This window comes from Lissotriton vulgaris, chromosome 10, assembly GCF_964263255.1.
Source record: "Lissotriton vulgaris chromosome 10, aLisVul1.2, whole genome shotgun sequence".
Taxonomy (NCBI): Eukaryota; Metazoa; Chordata; class Amphibia; order Caudata; family Salamandridae; genus Lissotriton; species Lissotriton vulgaris.
Genome location: NC_141698.1, coordinates 13,826,937 through 13,843,854, shown reverse-complemented (window position 1 = coordinate 13,843,854; position 16,918 = coordinate 13,826,937). Strand labels below are relative to the sequence as shown.

The window sequence follows — 16,918 nt, the reverse complement described above, 5'->3', positions numbered from 1 at the left end:
CACCTTGTCTTTATTTGTAACCTCCCATGGCGGGCACTAGTTTGTTTATTGCAAACTAATTGGGACAATGGCGGCTGTTTTTTTTGTTGTATTTGCAGCGCGCCCACATACATTTTAAAAGTGTCTGCCACCTACCTCCACAGTACTATGGCAACACTTTTTTTTAAAATTACTCTTAATAAGAACGTGGCGTCTGCTTCAGGGACACCGCGCTTTCTTTTACCTTTATTTTTTATATATATAAACTTCAGATCCTGAGCACAACGCCTGCTTTTAGGGACACCGCATTCAGTTAAATTTTTTGTAAAAAACTTGATTGGTGAGCTCGTTGCCCACTTCAAAGACACCATGTTCAGTTTTTTTAAACGTTACTTTTGCGCGCGCGCCCGCTTCAGGGCCACCGTGCAGTTTCTTTCTTTTTTTTCAAACTTTACTGGTGAGTGCGGCGCCCGCCTCAGGGGGACTTTGCTCTGTTTCTTTTGCTTTAATGATGATGGCGGCTCCTGCTTAACAGACACCACGCTCTGCCATACAATAGGTCTCGCTTTTGTCTAAGTTTGACCCATTGGTATTGTAAATGACAATACTTTTTAATATTATAAAAGGCATTGCCATTTACAATGCCAGTAGCTCAAACCTAGTAATTGCGAGACCTATTACATTGTAAATGCTTGTTTAATAATGTGTTTTCTCAGTGAAAAGGCTTTTTAAATTATAAATAGATGTTAGCGTCTAGAACTCGCCAATACATTGGTGAGTTAGGAAGACACTTGATTGGGAGGTCGATTCTCCAATGATGACGCGGATGGCTCGTTGTACGACAAAGCGATCAGAACACGTGGCGTGAAGCTCTGATTGCGTCAGCTGGGAAGACGCGCTTCTGATACAAATGGGCCGGCTGCTGACTTCCATCAATTGTACGGTCTGGGGCGGAGTCCCCATCATCGAATTGCTACATTACAGAAAGGGCCCCTCCTTTCTATGAGATGTGAAATTATGTCCTTTATTCAAAAGAAGGCAACCATTACCCCTGGGTCATAATTCTAGACGACCTTGGCTTCTTCATTTTAATGTTAAAGATTCAAACCCCTTTAATAGCTGTAATATTGAATTGAACAATATAATTTACTTATCTATTGGCATCTCATCAACTAGCCTTCATTGCGAATAGGGAGGGAAGAAGTCACATTTGTAAATGTATTTCTTTTGTACCTCTTTTGAAGAACAGTAGGAAATATCGTGTCGTGACAAATATTTAATAGGGTGGTGTTGCCCAGAGCAAGATTTTTACTTTTTTTTTTTAATCCCTTAAAACATGTATTAGCACTTTTCTATTTTAATTTTGAATCTTCTAATTCTGGAAACTGTAATTTCAGATGATCTTTTCACTTCAATAATGGGGGATTGGAGTTTGTCCATTGTTGAGAGTCCAGACTGAAGACACAACAGACCCTGTGCGTCAGCTCTAAGATAACCCCTAATATCCTGCTTTTCATGAAGTGCACTTCTAGTCCTAGCAAAACACGTGTTTCCAAGAGGAATGTGGGACATTTCTCAACTTTTAGGAGCCATGGGCACCCAGACAAAACCATTGAGTAAAGTACAGCAACCTAGGGAGGCAAAAGATGCCAGGGGTGCGGTGGGAGCTGTAGGGTGGGTCAGCGTGCTGGCACAGCCACCTGTGGTGTTTGTATTCCTTTGCCCACATGGAGAGCTCCTGGGTGTCTTCCACATCTGGGGGGCTCTGGCACCTCACCTGCCTTGGGGCTGGGGGGCACTATTTTATTCTGTACTGGGGGGCATCTATGTGTTACCTTTCAATAACAACTACTTGCATGAATGACTTTGGAGGTTTACTGTCATATACATGTACTTTTTTACACTTTATGTAGAATTTCTGTTAATCAATATCGGTTTGTTAAGATATTATGTTTAAGAGCAACTTGACCTTTAGGAATATTGAATGATTTGAGACATGCTAGTGTGTATAAAAGGCCACTGGAAGGTCAAAAACTGGTCACTTGTGAGAGTTGTTCTCCTAACATTTATTTTTTAGCCTGGCCTTATAAGAAAGGATTAAAGCTGTTTTTACTTCCCTTGTTGGTCTGTGCAGGGGTCTGATGTGCTGCCATGGTCTAGAGTAGCGTGCTACTCACCGAAAAAAAGCGCGTCAACACCCCATCAGGGGTAACAAGCGCTATATAAATGCAAACGTTTTTCCCTCTTCTATCCCTCCGCTACCCTTCTCAATCCAAATAACTGACTAACCTATCCACCACTCAAATTACTTTCATATTTCACTATACTAATTCAACACTAATCCTTCATGGGTTCTGGAGTAGCGTGCTACTCACCGAAAAAGCGATTTGAGGCCTCGTCAGGGGTAGTAAGTGCTATGAAAATGCAATTACAATACAATAGTTAAAGATGGCTTAACATTGTCTGATAATTTATGCAAGGTTCTGTTATATTCCAATGGGCAGTTGTGAACGCAACCATCCCATTGGTTGTCTGGTAATGGAATACTCATGTGACCCTTTTTCCATTTTCAAAGCTCTTTTCCCATTGGGCGGGAGTCTATGCAGCGCTGTGCTGCTGCTCTGGGTCTTGTTATGGGTATCTTTCTACTGGCTAATAGTTTATGAAGGATTTTTCCTCAAATCATGGTGTACTGTTTAAGCACCTTTCCATTGGTCGGCAATTTACGTGGCATTTTTAGAAAGCTGTCAGCCATAATAGTAGCTGCCTTCCTATTGGTCAGTGTTTAATAGAGCGTGTTGCATTGTCGTGTTTAGGCATCATTAAAGCCTCCTTTCTTTGGTTCGAGGATTATGCACTATTCTTGTGACTCTATCACCATTATTACACTGTCTTCCCATTATTTAGCCTTTATGGTAAGCACCGGAGCATCAGTGTCAGAACATGACTGTCCTCAAAATCATTTACAAAAATATCACCTCATAGCAGTTAAGAACAGAAAATCTACACCCAGTTGGACCATATTCGGACACACCGCCGCCTCATCTCTTCGGCCATTGTTAAAGCGGCCATATATGTACCTGGTTGTAAGCGGGTGGTCAGGAGGTTGGCCGCTCGTGGTTAGGGACCTGGTGATGTGTAATGTCGAAAGTGGGAGCGGAGGCTGGAGAGTAGGGCAGGTGGTTATTGGTACAAGTTTGAGATTTTCTAGGGACTATTGGTCGGGATTGACAACGGGTGGAGGTTGGCGACTAGTGTGTGTGTGTATTAGTTTTGAATGGTGCTTGTTGAGCAGGGCAGGTGGTTGGTGAGCTGGGCAGGTGGTTGGTGAGCAGGGCAGGTGGTTGGTGAGCATGGCAGGTGGTTGGTGAGCATGGCAGGTGGTTGGTGAGCAGGGCAGGTGGTTGGTGAGCAGGGCAGGTGGTTGGTGAGCAGGGCAGGTGGTTGGTGAGCAGGGCAGGTGGTTGGTGAGCAGGGCAGGTGGTTGGTAAGCAGGGCAGGTGGATGGTGGACAGGCCTGGGGTTGACAGGAAGTGGTAGCTTTGGGTTAGGTCTTTGATGGGCGATGGCCAGGTGGTTAGTGGTTGGTGAGGAGTGGTGCATGTTGAGTGTAGGCCGAAGAAGGCGAGGAGGCCATATACGTGAAGGTGGAGTGCTCCCGCTCCCTCGTGTTCAACCGACAGTGCACACCCCATTATCACAAGAGAAAAACAATGCAGTACAACACCAAGACAACAATAGAGATAAGAAAAGAAAATAAAAAAATCCAGAGAGGCTGGGGTCAAGCTCACATGTTCGAGAATCATGCTAACAAGACCACCCGCGGCTGGCGGCGAGAGGTCATGTGATCCGCTCCTCTCCTGCGATTGGCCGGGTTCTCTACTACCGCCATTTACTCATACCACTGCAAAAAAACATCACAGCAACAGAGAACAAACAGCAACCAGGAGACATTGAGCTCAGTACAATGTTATTGTGTTATTGTTACACAAATTTCAGTGACATTGTGTTAGTGTGACCACCGTCATTCCCCAGGGAAAGGGGCGTCGTAGTGCCCAGGGGTGGGGAGGGCGGCGGCGGAGGCTCCCCTACACCGCCCCCTGCCGGGGCCTTCAGACTTGCCAGGAAGCTGGTGCCACGTCTGAGGGTCTGCGCCGTGCCCATACCCCATCAGATATTGGCCTCTTCAGTGGGGACAAGTGCTGGGGGGAACGGCGACGCAGGCCTCCGTTTCCGTTTTAACTCAGAAGGCGGGGGTGGGAGGGGGGAGGTCACCTGTACATCATCCAGTCTCCCCATGGCCTCTCTCTGGGGCGGTCCCAGCTGTCTGCTCATTCAATCCATCTCCCATACCCCTGCCCTTTGGTGGGGGAGATGGGGGAGGGAGGAGTAAATCTACCCCATGGCTTCTGTCTTGGGACAGAAGGTGAGCCAAGTGACCTGCCAAATGCAGTCCATGATATCTATCCCTCTATCTATCTATCTATCTATCTATCTATCTATCTATCTATCTATCTATCTATCTATCTATCTATCTATCTATCTATCTATCTATCTATCTATCTATCTATCTATCTATACATATATGACCTGCACATGCACTCCATGACACCTCTCTCTCTCTCTCTCTCTCTCTGGGGTGAACTAGGTTCCCATTCCCTCTATTACCTCTCCCTGGTGGGTATGGGGGGGGGGGGGGCACTAGGATACCTACCTATTTACTCCACAACTTCTGTCGGGCGGAGAAGGAGCTAAGTCACCTGCTCCTTCACTTCATGGCCTCTCTTTGGAAGGGGGTGTGTTACCTGCTCCTTCAGTCCATGGCCTCTCGCTGAAGGGCGGTGCTTTGTCACCTGATCACTCACTCCGCAGCAAGCTTCTATCTGCAGAGGGCACCGGGGCTGATGACGCGGTGCCGATGCATCCACTCCAAGGCATGGTCACGGGTTTGAATCCTGATGTGACTGGTTAGCTTTTCATCCTTCTGAGGTCAATAAAATGTGTACCACCGCCTTTGGTACCACACATGCCAATATTCTGTAACTGAAGCGAGGGAGATTTTGCAAAAAAAGCGGGAGAATTTATTTTCCCCATTGACTTACTTTGAAATGAAGCAGACAGCTAAAATATTATTATTTTGGGCTCCAAAAACCGTGAGTCTCTCACTTGAATCGGGCTTGTGGCGTCTGTGTGGCTTTAATAAACATCTGTGATCTGTCAATAGCGCCTAGAAGCCTCCTTGGGAGTGAGCATGCGCTCTTCAAATACACCGGCTATGCTCTAGGTCACACCCACCCAGCCAGGCCATCGCCTCTCTCTGGGTCTTAAGACCCACCCACACCCCCGATCTCTCTTTCTTTTCCCTCTGAGGGCACACGGAGCTTATGAGGCCTTCTCGGCGCTGCAGCGCTCTGGTATCCTTGTCTCGTCTGGGAGCTATGTTCATTTCCCGTGGCTCAGACAATGCTAGTGGGCCTATTCGGAGGCCAGACCCCAGCATACTACCGAGGTCACGAGGCTGGGGCTCTCAAGGCCCGAGCAGCATGAACCCCTCCTTCGAAGAGCCGAGCCGCAGAGCACACGTGAAAAGGAAACGAGCGCCGGGAACCGCATGAGCTGCCTGGAAGCGGCCTGCTCGCCACCCCCTTCAAGGTCACGCCGACCTCAATGTCACGGCGTCCGCTGAAGGCGGAAGTGCAGCAGTCGGACTGCACTGCATGCACCTGTCGTGCCCGCCTCTCCTCTGCGCGCTCCCGGGCCGGATCCGGAGGTAGGCCGCAGGCTGGCGGGCCTCGGGGCCCACGGGGTCGGTCCCTGCGCTCTCTGTCTTTTAGGATTATCTGTTTACCAACGACAGAAAGCTGCAGGTAAAGGAGGAAACGGAAATGTAACGCTTGATCGAGCGAAATTTGTGTTCCGCTCATCAGTGGATGCGAAAAACGGCGAAAAATACTGTTTACGCCAGCATTGCAGGCGTCATCGGATCGACCCTGAAACATGTATCAAAAAGACTCTGAATGGCACCTTTCCCAACATGCCATTGGAATGTTGCCATCGCGGATATCAGAGGATGTGGCCTTACGGCCTGAGCTGCCGACCGCTGAGCCGCTGGGGACTGGGTTCGAGCCTGGGTATCAATCCTGTGATTCTGGGCAAACCACTCAATGTCCCTGTGCCTACAGTTCAGCGCCTTGAGACCCTCACAGTTGATTCACTGCGCTTTACAAATTCTGGATTTATTTACTATTTATTTACAACAGATTTAACACAAGCAGTAGCGTAAGGTAAATGTATGGGGCCCCAGCAGACTGCTGTGAGGGCCCCCTTCGACTCAGAGATAATCTGAACACCTTGTCTGAACCTGAGAGGCGACCAGCCAGCATCCGCAAAGGGCCGCTCACTGTGCGGCAGCGCGTGCGGCTGCATTTTTAGTAACTTTTGATCCGTTTGGGCAAGGAACAAAAATGCTTTTGTTAAAACCTGCAAACTATGGCGCAGACGATGGATTGTGTGGCAAGTGAGGCAAGCCCATAGTTATGAGGAAAATGCTGCAGGGCCACTTAATACCAGTGGCCCGGCCTATAGTCAGGGAGCGCGATGAGTGAACAGACAGCGCACCGTGGAGGAATGAAACGGCAGCCATTGTTGGACTGACGCCTTCCCCTCCAGGGCTCTGGTGACGGTAGCCCCTGGTTACCCCTTTGGTTGTGTGATGCAGGGGTCACTCCAAGCTCACAGCCAGCTCGCTGACCTGTACGCCGGGTGGCCACTCGTGGCTGGGCCCAGCTAAACCCCTCGTGAGCTGTGACGCAGATTAAACGTGGCACTTTTAGTCGATTCCATGAGGGTTTCGATGCCACTAGGCCACAGACTGTAATGTTTTGTAAATAGTACTGCCACCCCCTGGCATATGTGATATGAACTACTCTAGTGCTCAGAGATTGCGAAGATCCAGACCTCTCAGCAGGGGAGGCGGCGCACGCTTACTGGAAGGATGCGGAAATAGTCTTTGGCATCAAGGGAGCCCAGCCAGGGCTCTTTCTTCAGTTTTGAATAATTTATGCCCCACTCTAAGCTTCTGAGGGCTTGATTTCGCATGCAGATGAGAGCTTCCAGGGCGAAGCTATGCTCGCGTGAGCTGGGGGTCTATTTCATGGAAGCGTACCAGAGTGAGCCTGCCTAGCATGAGGGAGCGAGCTTCAGGCTCATATGTGATGCGCTCCACACCCAGCCGGTGGATAGCATAGTGTCTCTGCAAGCACAAGGATCATTCAGGGACAGGGCCGAGCGAGCTGCCACTCTACCAAGAGGGGGCAGAGGGGTGCACATCCATATTGAGGGACTGTGCTGAGGGGGCTGGTGGTCTATAGGTGAGCATGCAGGGGTGAGCTGTCACTCCTTCACGAGGAAGAGACTCTGGTGAGCCATCACAAGCGAGCTTGATGGAGCAAACTGGTGGTCTGTCATGATGGAGCGAGCTGTGGTCAATCCCAGTAGAGCTTGCTTGCGCGAGCTGGTTCTCCAGGATGAGGGAACAAGCTCACTGTCCTTAATGATGGAGTTTGCTAGCGTAAGCTTGCTGTCCATCATGAGGGAAAGAATGCTGGAGCGCGCTGACTATCCATGATGAGGGAGAGCATGCTGGAGTGACTGGCTGTCAATTTTAGCTCACTAGTACGAGCTACTGGTCGATCACGACGGAGCTTGCTAGCGTGAGCTGGCTGTCCAGGATGAGGGAGAGAATGCTGGAGTGAGCTGGCCGTCCATCTTGAGAGAGCTCACTAGGACGAGCTACTGGCCGATCACGGCGGAGCCTGCTGGAGTGAGCTGGCCGTCCATCTTGAGAGAGCTCACTAGTACGAGCTACTGGCCGATCACGACGGAGCTGCTGGAGTGAGCTGGCTGTCCATCTTGAGAGAGCTCACTAGGACGACCTACTGGTCGATCACGGCGGAGCTTGCTGGAGTGAGCTGGCCGTCCATCTTGAGAGAGCTCACTAGTACGAGCTACTGGTCGATCACGACGGAGCTGCTGGAGTGAGCTGGCTGTCCATCTTGAGAGAGCTCACTAGGACGAGCTGCTGGTCGATCACGGAGGAGCTTGCTGGAGTGAGCTGGCCGTCCATCTTGAGAGAGCTGACTAGGACGAGCTACTGGTTGATCACGACGGAGCTTGCTGGAATGAGCTGGCTGTTCCTCATGATGGCGCTTGCTAGCGTAAGCTTGCTGTCCATCACGAGGGAAAGTATTCTGGAGCGAGCTGACTGTCCATCAATAGGGAGCTTGATTGAGCAAACTGGTGGTCGGAGAAGAGTGCGTAAGTGAGCTCGCAGTCAACCATAAGGAAGCGTGTTTGAGTGAGCTACCGGCCCATCTCAGGGAGCATGCCAGGCTGAGCTGTCAGACCATGAAAATGAGCCTGCCAGAGTAGGCTGGTGGCCTGTCGTAAACTTGGTAGAGTGAGGTGGAAGGCCATCACAAGCAAGCTTGAGAGAGTCAGCAGACAGTCTATGAAGAGGAAGTCTGCTAGAGTGAACACGTGGTCCATCACGAGGAAGTGTGATAAAGTGATCTCTCACTCAACAATAAGGAAGTGGGGGAGGGCGCGCTAGCGGTCCATCACATGGGAGCGGCTAGTCCATGAAGAGGGACCCTGCTCGAGCGAGCTGGTGGTCTGTCAGGAGGGACTTTGCTAGAGTGATCTTGTGCTCGAGGATAAGGACGTGAGCTACAGTGAGCTGGTGGTTCATCACAAGGGAGCATGCCAGAGTGAGCTGCCAGCCTATGAAGAGGGACCCTGCCAGGGGGAGATAGTCGTCCTCCGTGAAGGAGTGTGATAGAGTGAGCTTGCACTTGCTATTAAGGAGGCGCGCTGAAGTGAGCCAGCGATCCATCACAAGTGAGCATTCAAGAGTTAGCTGTCAGTCTATGAAGATGGACCCTACCCGAGTGAGCTGGTGGCCCGTCATGAGGAAGTGTGCTACAGTGACCTGGCTGTTGATAATACGGTACTGTGCTAGCAGTCCATCACAAGTGAGCATGCAAGAGTGAGCTATCAGTCTACGAAGAGGGACCTTGCCCGAGCACGCTGGTGGCCGTCACGAGGAAGTGAGCTAGAGTGAGCTAGCTGTTGATAATACAGTAGAGTGTTGGAGTGAGCTAGTGATCCATCACAAGTGGGCATGCGAGAGTGGGCTGTCAGTCTACGAAGAGGGACCCTACCTGAGTGAGCTGGTGGCCCATCATGAGGCAGCGTGCTAGAGTGAGCTAGCTGTTGATAATACGGTAGAGTGTTGGAGTGAGCTAGTGATCCAACACAAGTGGGCATGCGAGAGTGGGCTGTCAGTCTACGAAGAGGGACCCTGCCCGAGCGCGCTGGTGGCCCATCATGAGGCAGCGTGCTAGAGTGAGCTAGCAGTTGATAATACGGTAGAGTGTTGGAGTGAGCTAGCGATCCATCACAAGTGGGCATGCGAGAGTGGGCTTTCAGTCTACGAAGAGGGACCCTACCCGAGTGAGCTGGTGGCCCATCATGAGGCAGCGTGCTAGAGTGAGCTAGCTGTTGATAATACGGTAGAGTGTTGGAGTGAGCTAGTGATCCAACACAAGTGGGCATGCGAGAGTGGGCTGTCAGTCTACGAAGAGGGACCCTGCCCGAGCGCGCTGGTGGCCCATCATGAGGCAGCGTGCTAGAGTGAGCTAGCAGTTGATAATACGGTAGAGTGTTGGAGTGAGCTAGCGATCCATCACAAGTGGGCATGCGAGAGTGGGCTTTCAGTCTACGAAGAGGGACTCTACCCGAGTGAGCTGGTGGCCCATCATGAGGCAGCGTGCTAGAGTGAGCTAGCTGTTGATAATACGGTAGAGTGTTGGAGTGAGCTAGTGATCCAACACAAGTGGGCATGCGAGAGTGGGCTGTCAGTCTACGAAGAGAGACCCTGCCCGAGCGCGCTGGTGGCCCATCATGAGGCAGCGTGCTAGAGTGAGCTAGCTGTTGATAATACGGTAGAGTGTTGGAGTGAGCTAGTGATCCAACACAAGTGAGCATGCAAGAGTGAGCTATCAGTCTACGAAGAGGGACCTTGCCCGAGCACGCTGGTGGCCGTCACGAGGAAGTGAGCTAGAGTGAGCTAGCTGTTGATAATGCAGTAGAGTGTTGGAGTGAGCTAGTGATCCATCACTAGTGAGCATGCAAGAGTGAGCTGTCAGTCTACGAAGAGGGACCCTGCCCGAGCGCGCTGGTGGCCCATCATGAGCCAGCGTGCTAGAGTGAGCTAGCTGTTGATAATACAGTAGAGTGTTGGAGTGAGCTAGTGATCCATCACAAGTGGGCATGCGAGAGTGGGCTGTCAGTCTACGAAGAGGGACCCTACCCGAGTGAGCTGGTGGCCCATCATGAGGCAGCGTGCTAGAGTGAGCTAGCTGTTGATAATACGGTAGAGTGTTGGAGTGAGCTAGTGATCCAACACAAGTGGGCATGCGAGAGTGGGCTGTCAGTCTACGAAGAGGGACCCTGCCCGAGCGCGCTGGTGGCCCATCATGAGGCAGCGTGCTAGAGTGAGCTAGCTGTTGATAATACATCCGAGTGTTGGAGCGAGCTAGTGATCCATCACAAGTGAGCATGCGAGAGTGAGCTATCAGTCTACGAAGAGGGACCTTGCCCGAGCGCGCTGGTGGGCCATCATGAGGCAGCGTGCTAGAGTGAGCTAGCTGTTGATAATACATGCGAGTGTTGGAGCGAGCCTGCTATCCATCACAAGGGAACATTCCAGAGTGAGCTGTTATTCCATTTAGACGGTACTGCTGGAGCGAGCAGGTTGTCCTTCAAGAGGGGCCGTGACCTGCATGAGGGGTTCTCATCTGCGTCTTTCTTCTCCTCTCCATGAAATTGGCAGGTGCAGTGGCACCAGGGCCTAGGACGTGACCAGGACACCTCAGTTGTGGTTCTATTGTTCCGTCCAACCCTAGAGAGCCGTCCTTCTGCCTCGCTCACACTGGGCCCCATGGTAACACCTCTGAGTCACGCTCCCTCCTCCGCCCCCTCCATCACCCCCCCTCCGGCGGATGGAGGCGTCATCCTTGCAGAGGGGGGCACTGCACATCACGGCTCGGCGTTTCCAAGGCAACAGACGTCAGAGCCCGAAGCATGCAGACGTAGCCGGTCTGCTGATGGGGATGACGACGAGGAGGAGGGGGGGGGGCAGGGGGGGGGGCAATGCGGCGTGAGCGCGCTCTGCAGCAGGACGGGATTGGCGCAGGCGCCCCCGCCCCCAGTCCGCGCTCCTTCATTCCTCACTGGTCCTCTGAACACGGGTGCCCCCGACTATGACGTCACACGCAGCTATTGCAATGGGCCAGTCTTTGCTGATGACGTCACGAACAGCCCCAGGGACAGGAGCGTTCCCGGTCTGTGACATCACAAACCAGCGGTTGTTTCTCTCTATGACCTCACAAGCCAGCATCTCTATGACATCACAAGCATGTCGGGCAAGAGGTGAACCTCCTGTCTATGGCATCGCAAACAGCTGCAGTATGACGTCACGAGCAGTGAATACAACAGGTGTGTTCCAAGCCTATGACATTACACACAGGTTAATACAACAGGTGCATTTCAAGCTTATGACATCTCAAACATGTAATACAACAGGTGCATTCCAAGCCTATGACATCACAATCAGGTAATACAACAGGTGTATTAGCCTGTGACATCACGAGCAGTGAATAAAAACAGGTGTATTCCAAGCCTTTGTCACCACAAACAGTTGAACAGGAACTTTCTCTCCATGACATCACAGAGTAAATGGAATTGGCCTATCCGGTCGCTGATGTCACAGCCAGTAAATTAAACGTAAACAGATCACCTGTCGCCATGGGTTGGGCCGCGCGGGGTAAAGGTGTAGTTTGAGACTCGAAGGACAGTGGGAAGCCGCCTCTGGGCGCCTCGGCGACACACACGACGCTGCCTACGTGTCCTGCAGGCAACCCACGCCCGCGCCTAGCACCCTGGTCCGGGGGACGCTGGGAGCTGGAGGGTGGGCACTGCCACCCGCAGCCTGGTGCCCTGTGGCATGTTGATGCACGGCTGCTCTATCTGCCCTTGACTAGAGGGGCTTTGAGGCGTTCATGCGGCAGTGCCAGGCTGTTCATGGCGCATTCATAGTGCTGCAAGGGCAGGCTGCAGAAGGGCACTGGAAGGGCACGCGCTCTCCGTGGCAACTGTGGGTACACTCACTACCCTGGAGGGGCAGCGTCCAGACGGACACTAGAAGGGCACGCACACTGTGCCAGTTGTGGGTACACTCACTACCCAGGTAGGGCAGCATCCAGAAGGACACTGGAAGGGCACGCGCTCTCCGTGCCAGCCCTGGGTACATTCACTGCCCAGTCTGTCCTGCATTGCTAGTCTGCTCAAGGGCACTTGAAAGGACACACACTCTCCGTGCCAGCTGTGGGCACACCCACTATCCTGCAGGGCAGCATCAGAAGGACACTGGAAGGTCATGCCGTATCTGCATCTTCAAAGAAAGGGCCTCCGGGCTGTTTAAACAGGCCCAGCATGCATGCCCCCCCATGGATCAACACAGGAGGGTATGCAGCTCCTGACAGTGGAAATGAAGGAAATAGCTAAGGTTGGCTAAGTGAGACAAAGCCACTCCAAGACCGGAAGGAAGAAGGGAACCCCTCCTTCTGGAACTAGGACCCTCACACACCTGGGTGGGTGTCATGCTTCATCATACGGTCTGCTCCTCGTCGGGCCGGCGCTGCAGTGCCCGACGGGCACCCCAAGAGGGGCTCTTTGGCGGAGATCCTTAATTCCATGCCGTTTGGTGCCACGTGTGTGAGTGGCCTCGAGAGTGTAGTTGTGGGAAGAGTGGGTCACTAGACCAGTTGGAAACTAAAACAGGAGTTAGAGGTCCAATCATAACTATTTTAATGAATGTGGCCCCTATCCTGATTAAAAACTAGGTATGGCCCCCCTGCTGTAATGTTGCAGGGTCCTGCGCTCTATATGCCACTCTTTGCCATATCTGTGCCAGCTCTGGGTACATTCACTGCCCAGTTTGACCTCCAGGGCTGGCCTGCTCAAGGGCACTTGAAAGGACATACACTCTCCGTGCCAGCTGTGGGTACATTCATGGCACTACAGGGGCAGCATCCAGAAGGGCATGCCGTATCTGTGCCAGGCCTGGGTACATTCATAGCCCAGTCTGTCCTGCAAGGCTGGCATACAGACGGACACTAGAAGTGCACGCGCTCTCCGTGCCAGCCCTCGGTACATTCAAATGCCCAGTCTGTCCTGCATTGCTAGCCTGCCCAAGGGCACTGGAAGGAAATGCAGTCTCTGTGCCCGCTGTGGGTACCGGACATTTACTGTCCAGTCTGTCCTGCAAGGGAGAGGGATGACTGGCATCTTGGGGTCCTTCCCACGTCACATCTGCAGCCCCCGCCTACTCCATGGATCTTTCCAAACCCATAACTTCTCAGCTCTAATTGGTGCTTTTGCATGTCCCTCCTTACCTATAGGGGGTCCCTGTGCGTGTTCACCCCGCACCCAGGGGCTCACACTGGGTGGCATACCAAATCAAACACACACGCACTCACGCACAGACACGCGTGTGGCCTCTCCCCTACCATCACCACCACTGAGAGGAGGGAGCAGTTTGGGGGGTGTTAATGGAACCATCCCAGGGCAGGCCCAGTCTCAGCAGGAGGCTGGCATCAGCGCTGAGGGAAGGAGCAGGCCTCGTTACCCCAGCCTCCACCCCACTGGAGGTGAGCTAGCCTCTAGGGCTGGGGCGGAGTCAGTCACCTTCAGACTCGGAGCACCCCGTTTAGCAGGTTCACCCCCCCCCCCCATTGCAGCTGATGAGTCCCCACTCCACTCCACCCCACCCAGACCCCCCTCGCCCACCCCCTTCCCACAGGAGCCAGAAGCATGAAGGCCGGAAGTACTCACTCCCAGAACTCGGTGACGGGGGACACCTTGTCGGACAGCTCGTCGCAGGTGAGGTTGCCGAAGGTGGAGTTGGCGCTCGCGTTGGCGCAGTCTTCGTGGCGGAAGATCTCCACGCACTCGGGCGTGTTCCAGGGGTTGCTGCACGTGGACCAGGGCAGCGTGGCGGAGAAGGACTTGACCAGGTAGTAGACGGCCCAGGCCAGGATCATGATGTAGTAGGTGTTGCAGAAGAAGACGATGACCACGGAGGCGAAGCCGATGCCTGCGGACAGAGAAGGGGGACGTCACAACCAGGCGCAAGGGCGCGTAGCGCTGCGAAGCAGTCCGAGGCGCCATAGCCATGCAAAGTCAAATGGAAGAGTGCGTTGGTCAGTGTGGTGCTGGCGCGAAGGAGGGCTGCTATGTCCAGGAGGGTGGTGGTCCCAAAGGGTTGGGTTTAGTAGAAGACAGGGGTGGGGGCCAGGGAGTGACCCCCGTGTTATTGGCTGATCTGAGGGACAGACAGAGGTCAGTCTCTGCCACCCACACTGCTGGGTTGGGGTGACCCACTGCCTGACGTACAAGCACCCATCCCTATCAGAGACCCCTTTAGGTGAACTGGTACCCAGATATTTTATTGGCCCAGCGCATCAGGTGTTCCAGAGTAGGCAGGCTAGCGCCTTGAGACTCTCGCGGCTGAGTGGCACGCTTTACAAACTCCTGATTGATTGGTTGATAGGCACTGAGGCCTTGGCCTTGTACATTAGGTGAAGTTGGCGGAACACCATTTGTCTGATGGACAGTGCCAACCTTTTATCTGTTTTGGGTTGAGTGTGGTGCCAATATGCCCCACAATGCCCCCCAATATGCATGTAAATTCCTGGCCCTGCGCTGACATCACTGTGTTGCGTCATGTGTGTGCATGTGCTGTTTGTGGCTTGGTGGTTAGTGGGACTCTACGGTTCTTCTGGGCGCATGATCGCAGAGACCCATGGAATCCATTTTGGATGCCCCTGGTGAAACATGGCCCAGGATGGAAGACGACCAGGGTGTTGGTAAAACTGGGTTTCACGCTACCCTTGTAGTGACTCAATATAGTGATGGTACGCGCCTCACAAATGGTAACCCCAAAAGCCTTTGGGAAAAGCTACTTCAGGTAGTTGGGGGAGGTTTGTACCCCTTAATCCAGATATGACTGTGGAGAATAACATCCAATGATTGTGTTCCTGGAAATAATTACAGCAGAGACCACGTTTGACAACCGGAATGATTGTTTTGATGAACATTCTTGAGGAATCCTGCCTTGAAAAAGCCCTCGGCCAACCGGCCATCGGGCGAAACACGTGTCGGCTGTTTTTGTCTTTTTTCAGCATTACTATGTGCAACTATGAAAATAAAAAAATGTAGCAACCACTGTTTACCGGAACACAATCATTGGACATTACTCTCCACAATCATACCAGTATTAAGGGGGGCACACCTCCACCAGCTACCTGAATAGCACAGGACGGGGGTTGTGGTGGTCGCCGTAGACAGCGATAGTGAATTGCTCGAATTGTAGTGTAGAAGGTGGTGGCCTCAGACACTGACGGTGCGGGAGGAGGGAGAGGGCGGCGTTAGGAATGCTGCACTGAACTTTGTTAGCAAGCCCGCCCCCCCCCCCAGACCTCTCTTTCTGAGCACTGCTGATTGGCAGATGGGGACCCCCCTCGCTCACACAATACAATGCCACTACAGGGCATGTTTAAGGGTGTTGTGAGATTCGTGTAATTTGCTTTTGCACAATTATGTGAAATTTCAGAACAATTATGTGTAACCATGTGTAAATGTTTGAGTCAAGGATGCATTTCACAGGAAAAATAGTGTGAAAAACACTGTTGCCACGCAGAGCAGCCCCTCGCGTGGTGGGTGGTTGCATTGTTCAATGCTTTAATTTTCCTGCCAACGGTGTGTAATTACAAGATGTGGGATAGTGGTCTAATTTAGGGAACTGCTCGTAACAAGTGAAACACAAAATTACCAAAATGGAACGACTCATGCAGGCATAATCTAAATGTCACCGGGTTCAATGTCTCCCACCCAGCACGGTACCAGCCAGCAGCAACAAACCAGCCATCACCAACTGAACAGGCAACGAATAACTTAGCTTGGCCACATGGCGCGGGTCACCAGAGGACTTTAATTTAGTGGAGCCCCAACTGTGACCACTTCACATCTCACAACGACGACCAGATGTGGGATGATATTAACAAAGTCCACCCCAGCAGCTGTCTCCAGCAGGCCTCCCTCCGACCCACGCCTGCTCAGGACCAGAAACGTTAAACAAGATATCTCAGAGTGGACGGCCGGTGGAGTGACCAGCTCAGGGGACTCTGATCACCAGAGCTGGTCAAAGCTGCCGGCGACTGAAAACCATAAACTGCGGGTCTATCTCTCACACTTCTTCATCCATCACGCTGCCGAGCCCTGCGTCCCGTACAACAATAAGTGCGTCTCGGCGGCGCTCGCGCACAACTTGGAAACACTTTCTACATAGGATCAAACCAAGGCCTACACCCTTTCGGTGTTCAAAATAGTTTATTGAGTTTTCATAATAAGCACTAAACAAGAGACAATACAAAAAATAGTACCGAAAAAATACCCAATTACAATTGAAAGATAACCCTTCCAACCACACATGGTGTAAGTTGCGTGCTATCCGTGTAGGCAAGCGCTTCAGTGCCCCACATAGGCGTAGTAGGCATAGATAAATCTTGCGATGCAGTACTTTGATAGCAGCACTTGCCGTCGGCACAGTGCAGTACTGGCTCTCATGGCAGTGAAATACAGGCTCTCGGAAGAGTGCAGTACTGGCTCTAAAGAAAGTACAGTACGCCCTCTCAAGACAGTGCCGCACAGCCCCCAGGGCGCTGCAGCATGAGGTGTACTGCACGGGTAGCCATGTCACGGGACCTGTAGGTGAGTTAAGTTGGCACGCGCCCTCCCATAGCCATTAAAACAAGCG

General features: G+C 52.2%; 1 protein-coding gene across 2 annotated transcripts in view; it reads right to left on the bottom strand.

Moving 5' to 3' along the window:
* The window catches only part of SLC6A8 (solute carrier family 6 member 8), a 169,145-nt gene that overhangs the window by 55,908 nt on the left and 96,319 nt on the right, over window positions 1-16,918 (bottom strand). For both annotated transcript variants that reach the window (XM_086940218.1, XM_086940216.1), the window contains exon 3: window positions 13,936-14,197. In XM_086940218.1, coding sequence (XP_086796344.1) covers window positions 13,936-14,197 — 262 coding nt within the window. The remainder of the gene's footprint in view (window positions 1-13,935; window positions 14,198-16,918) is intronic.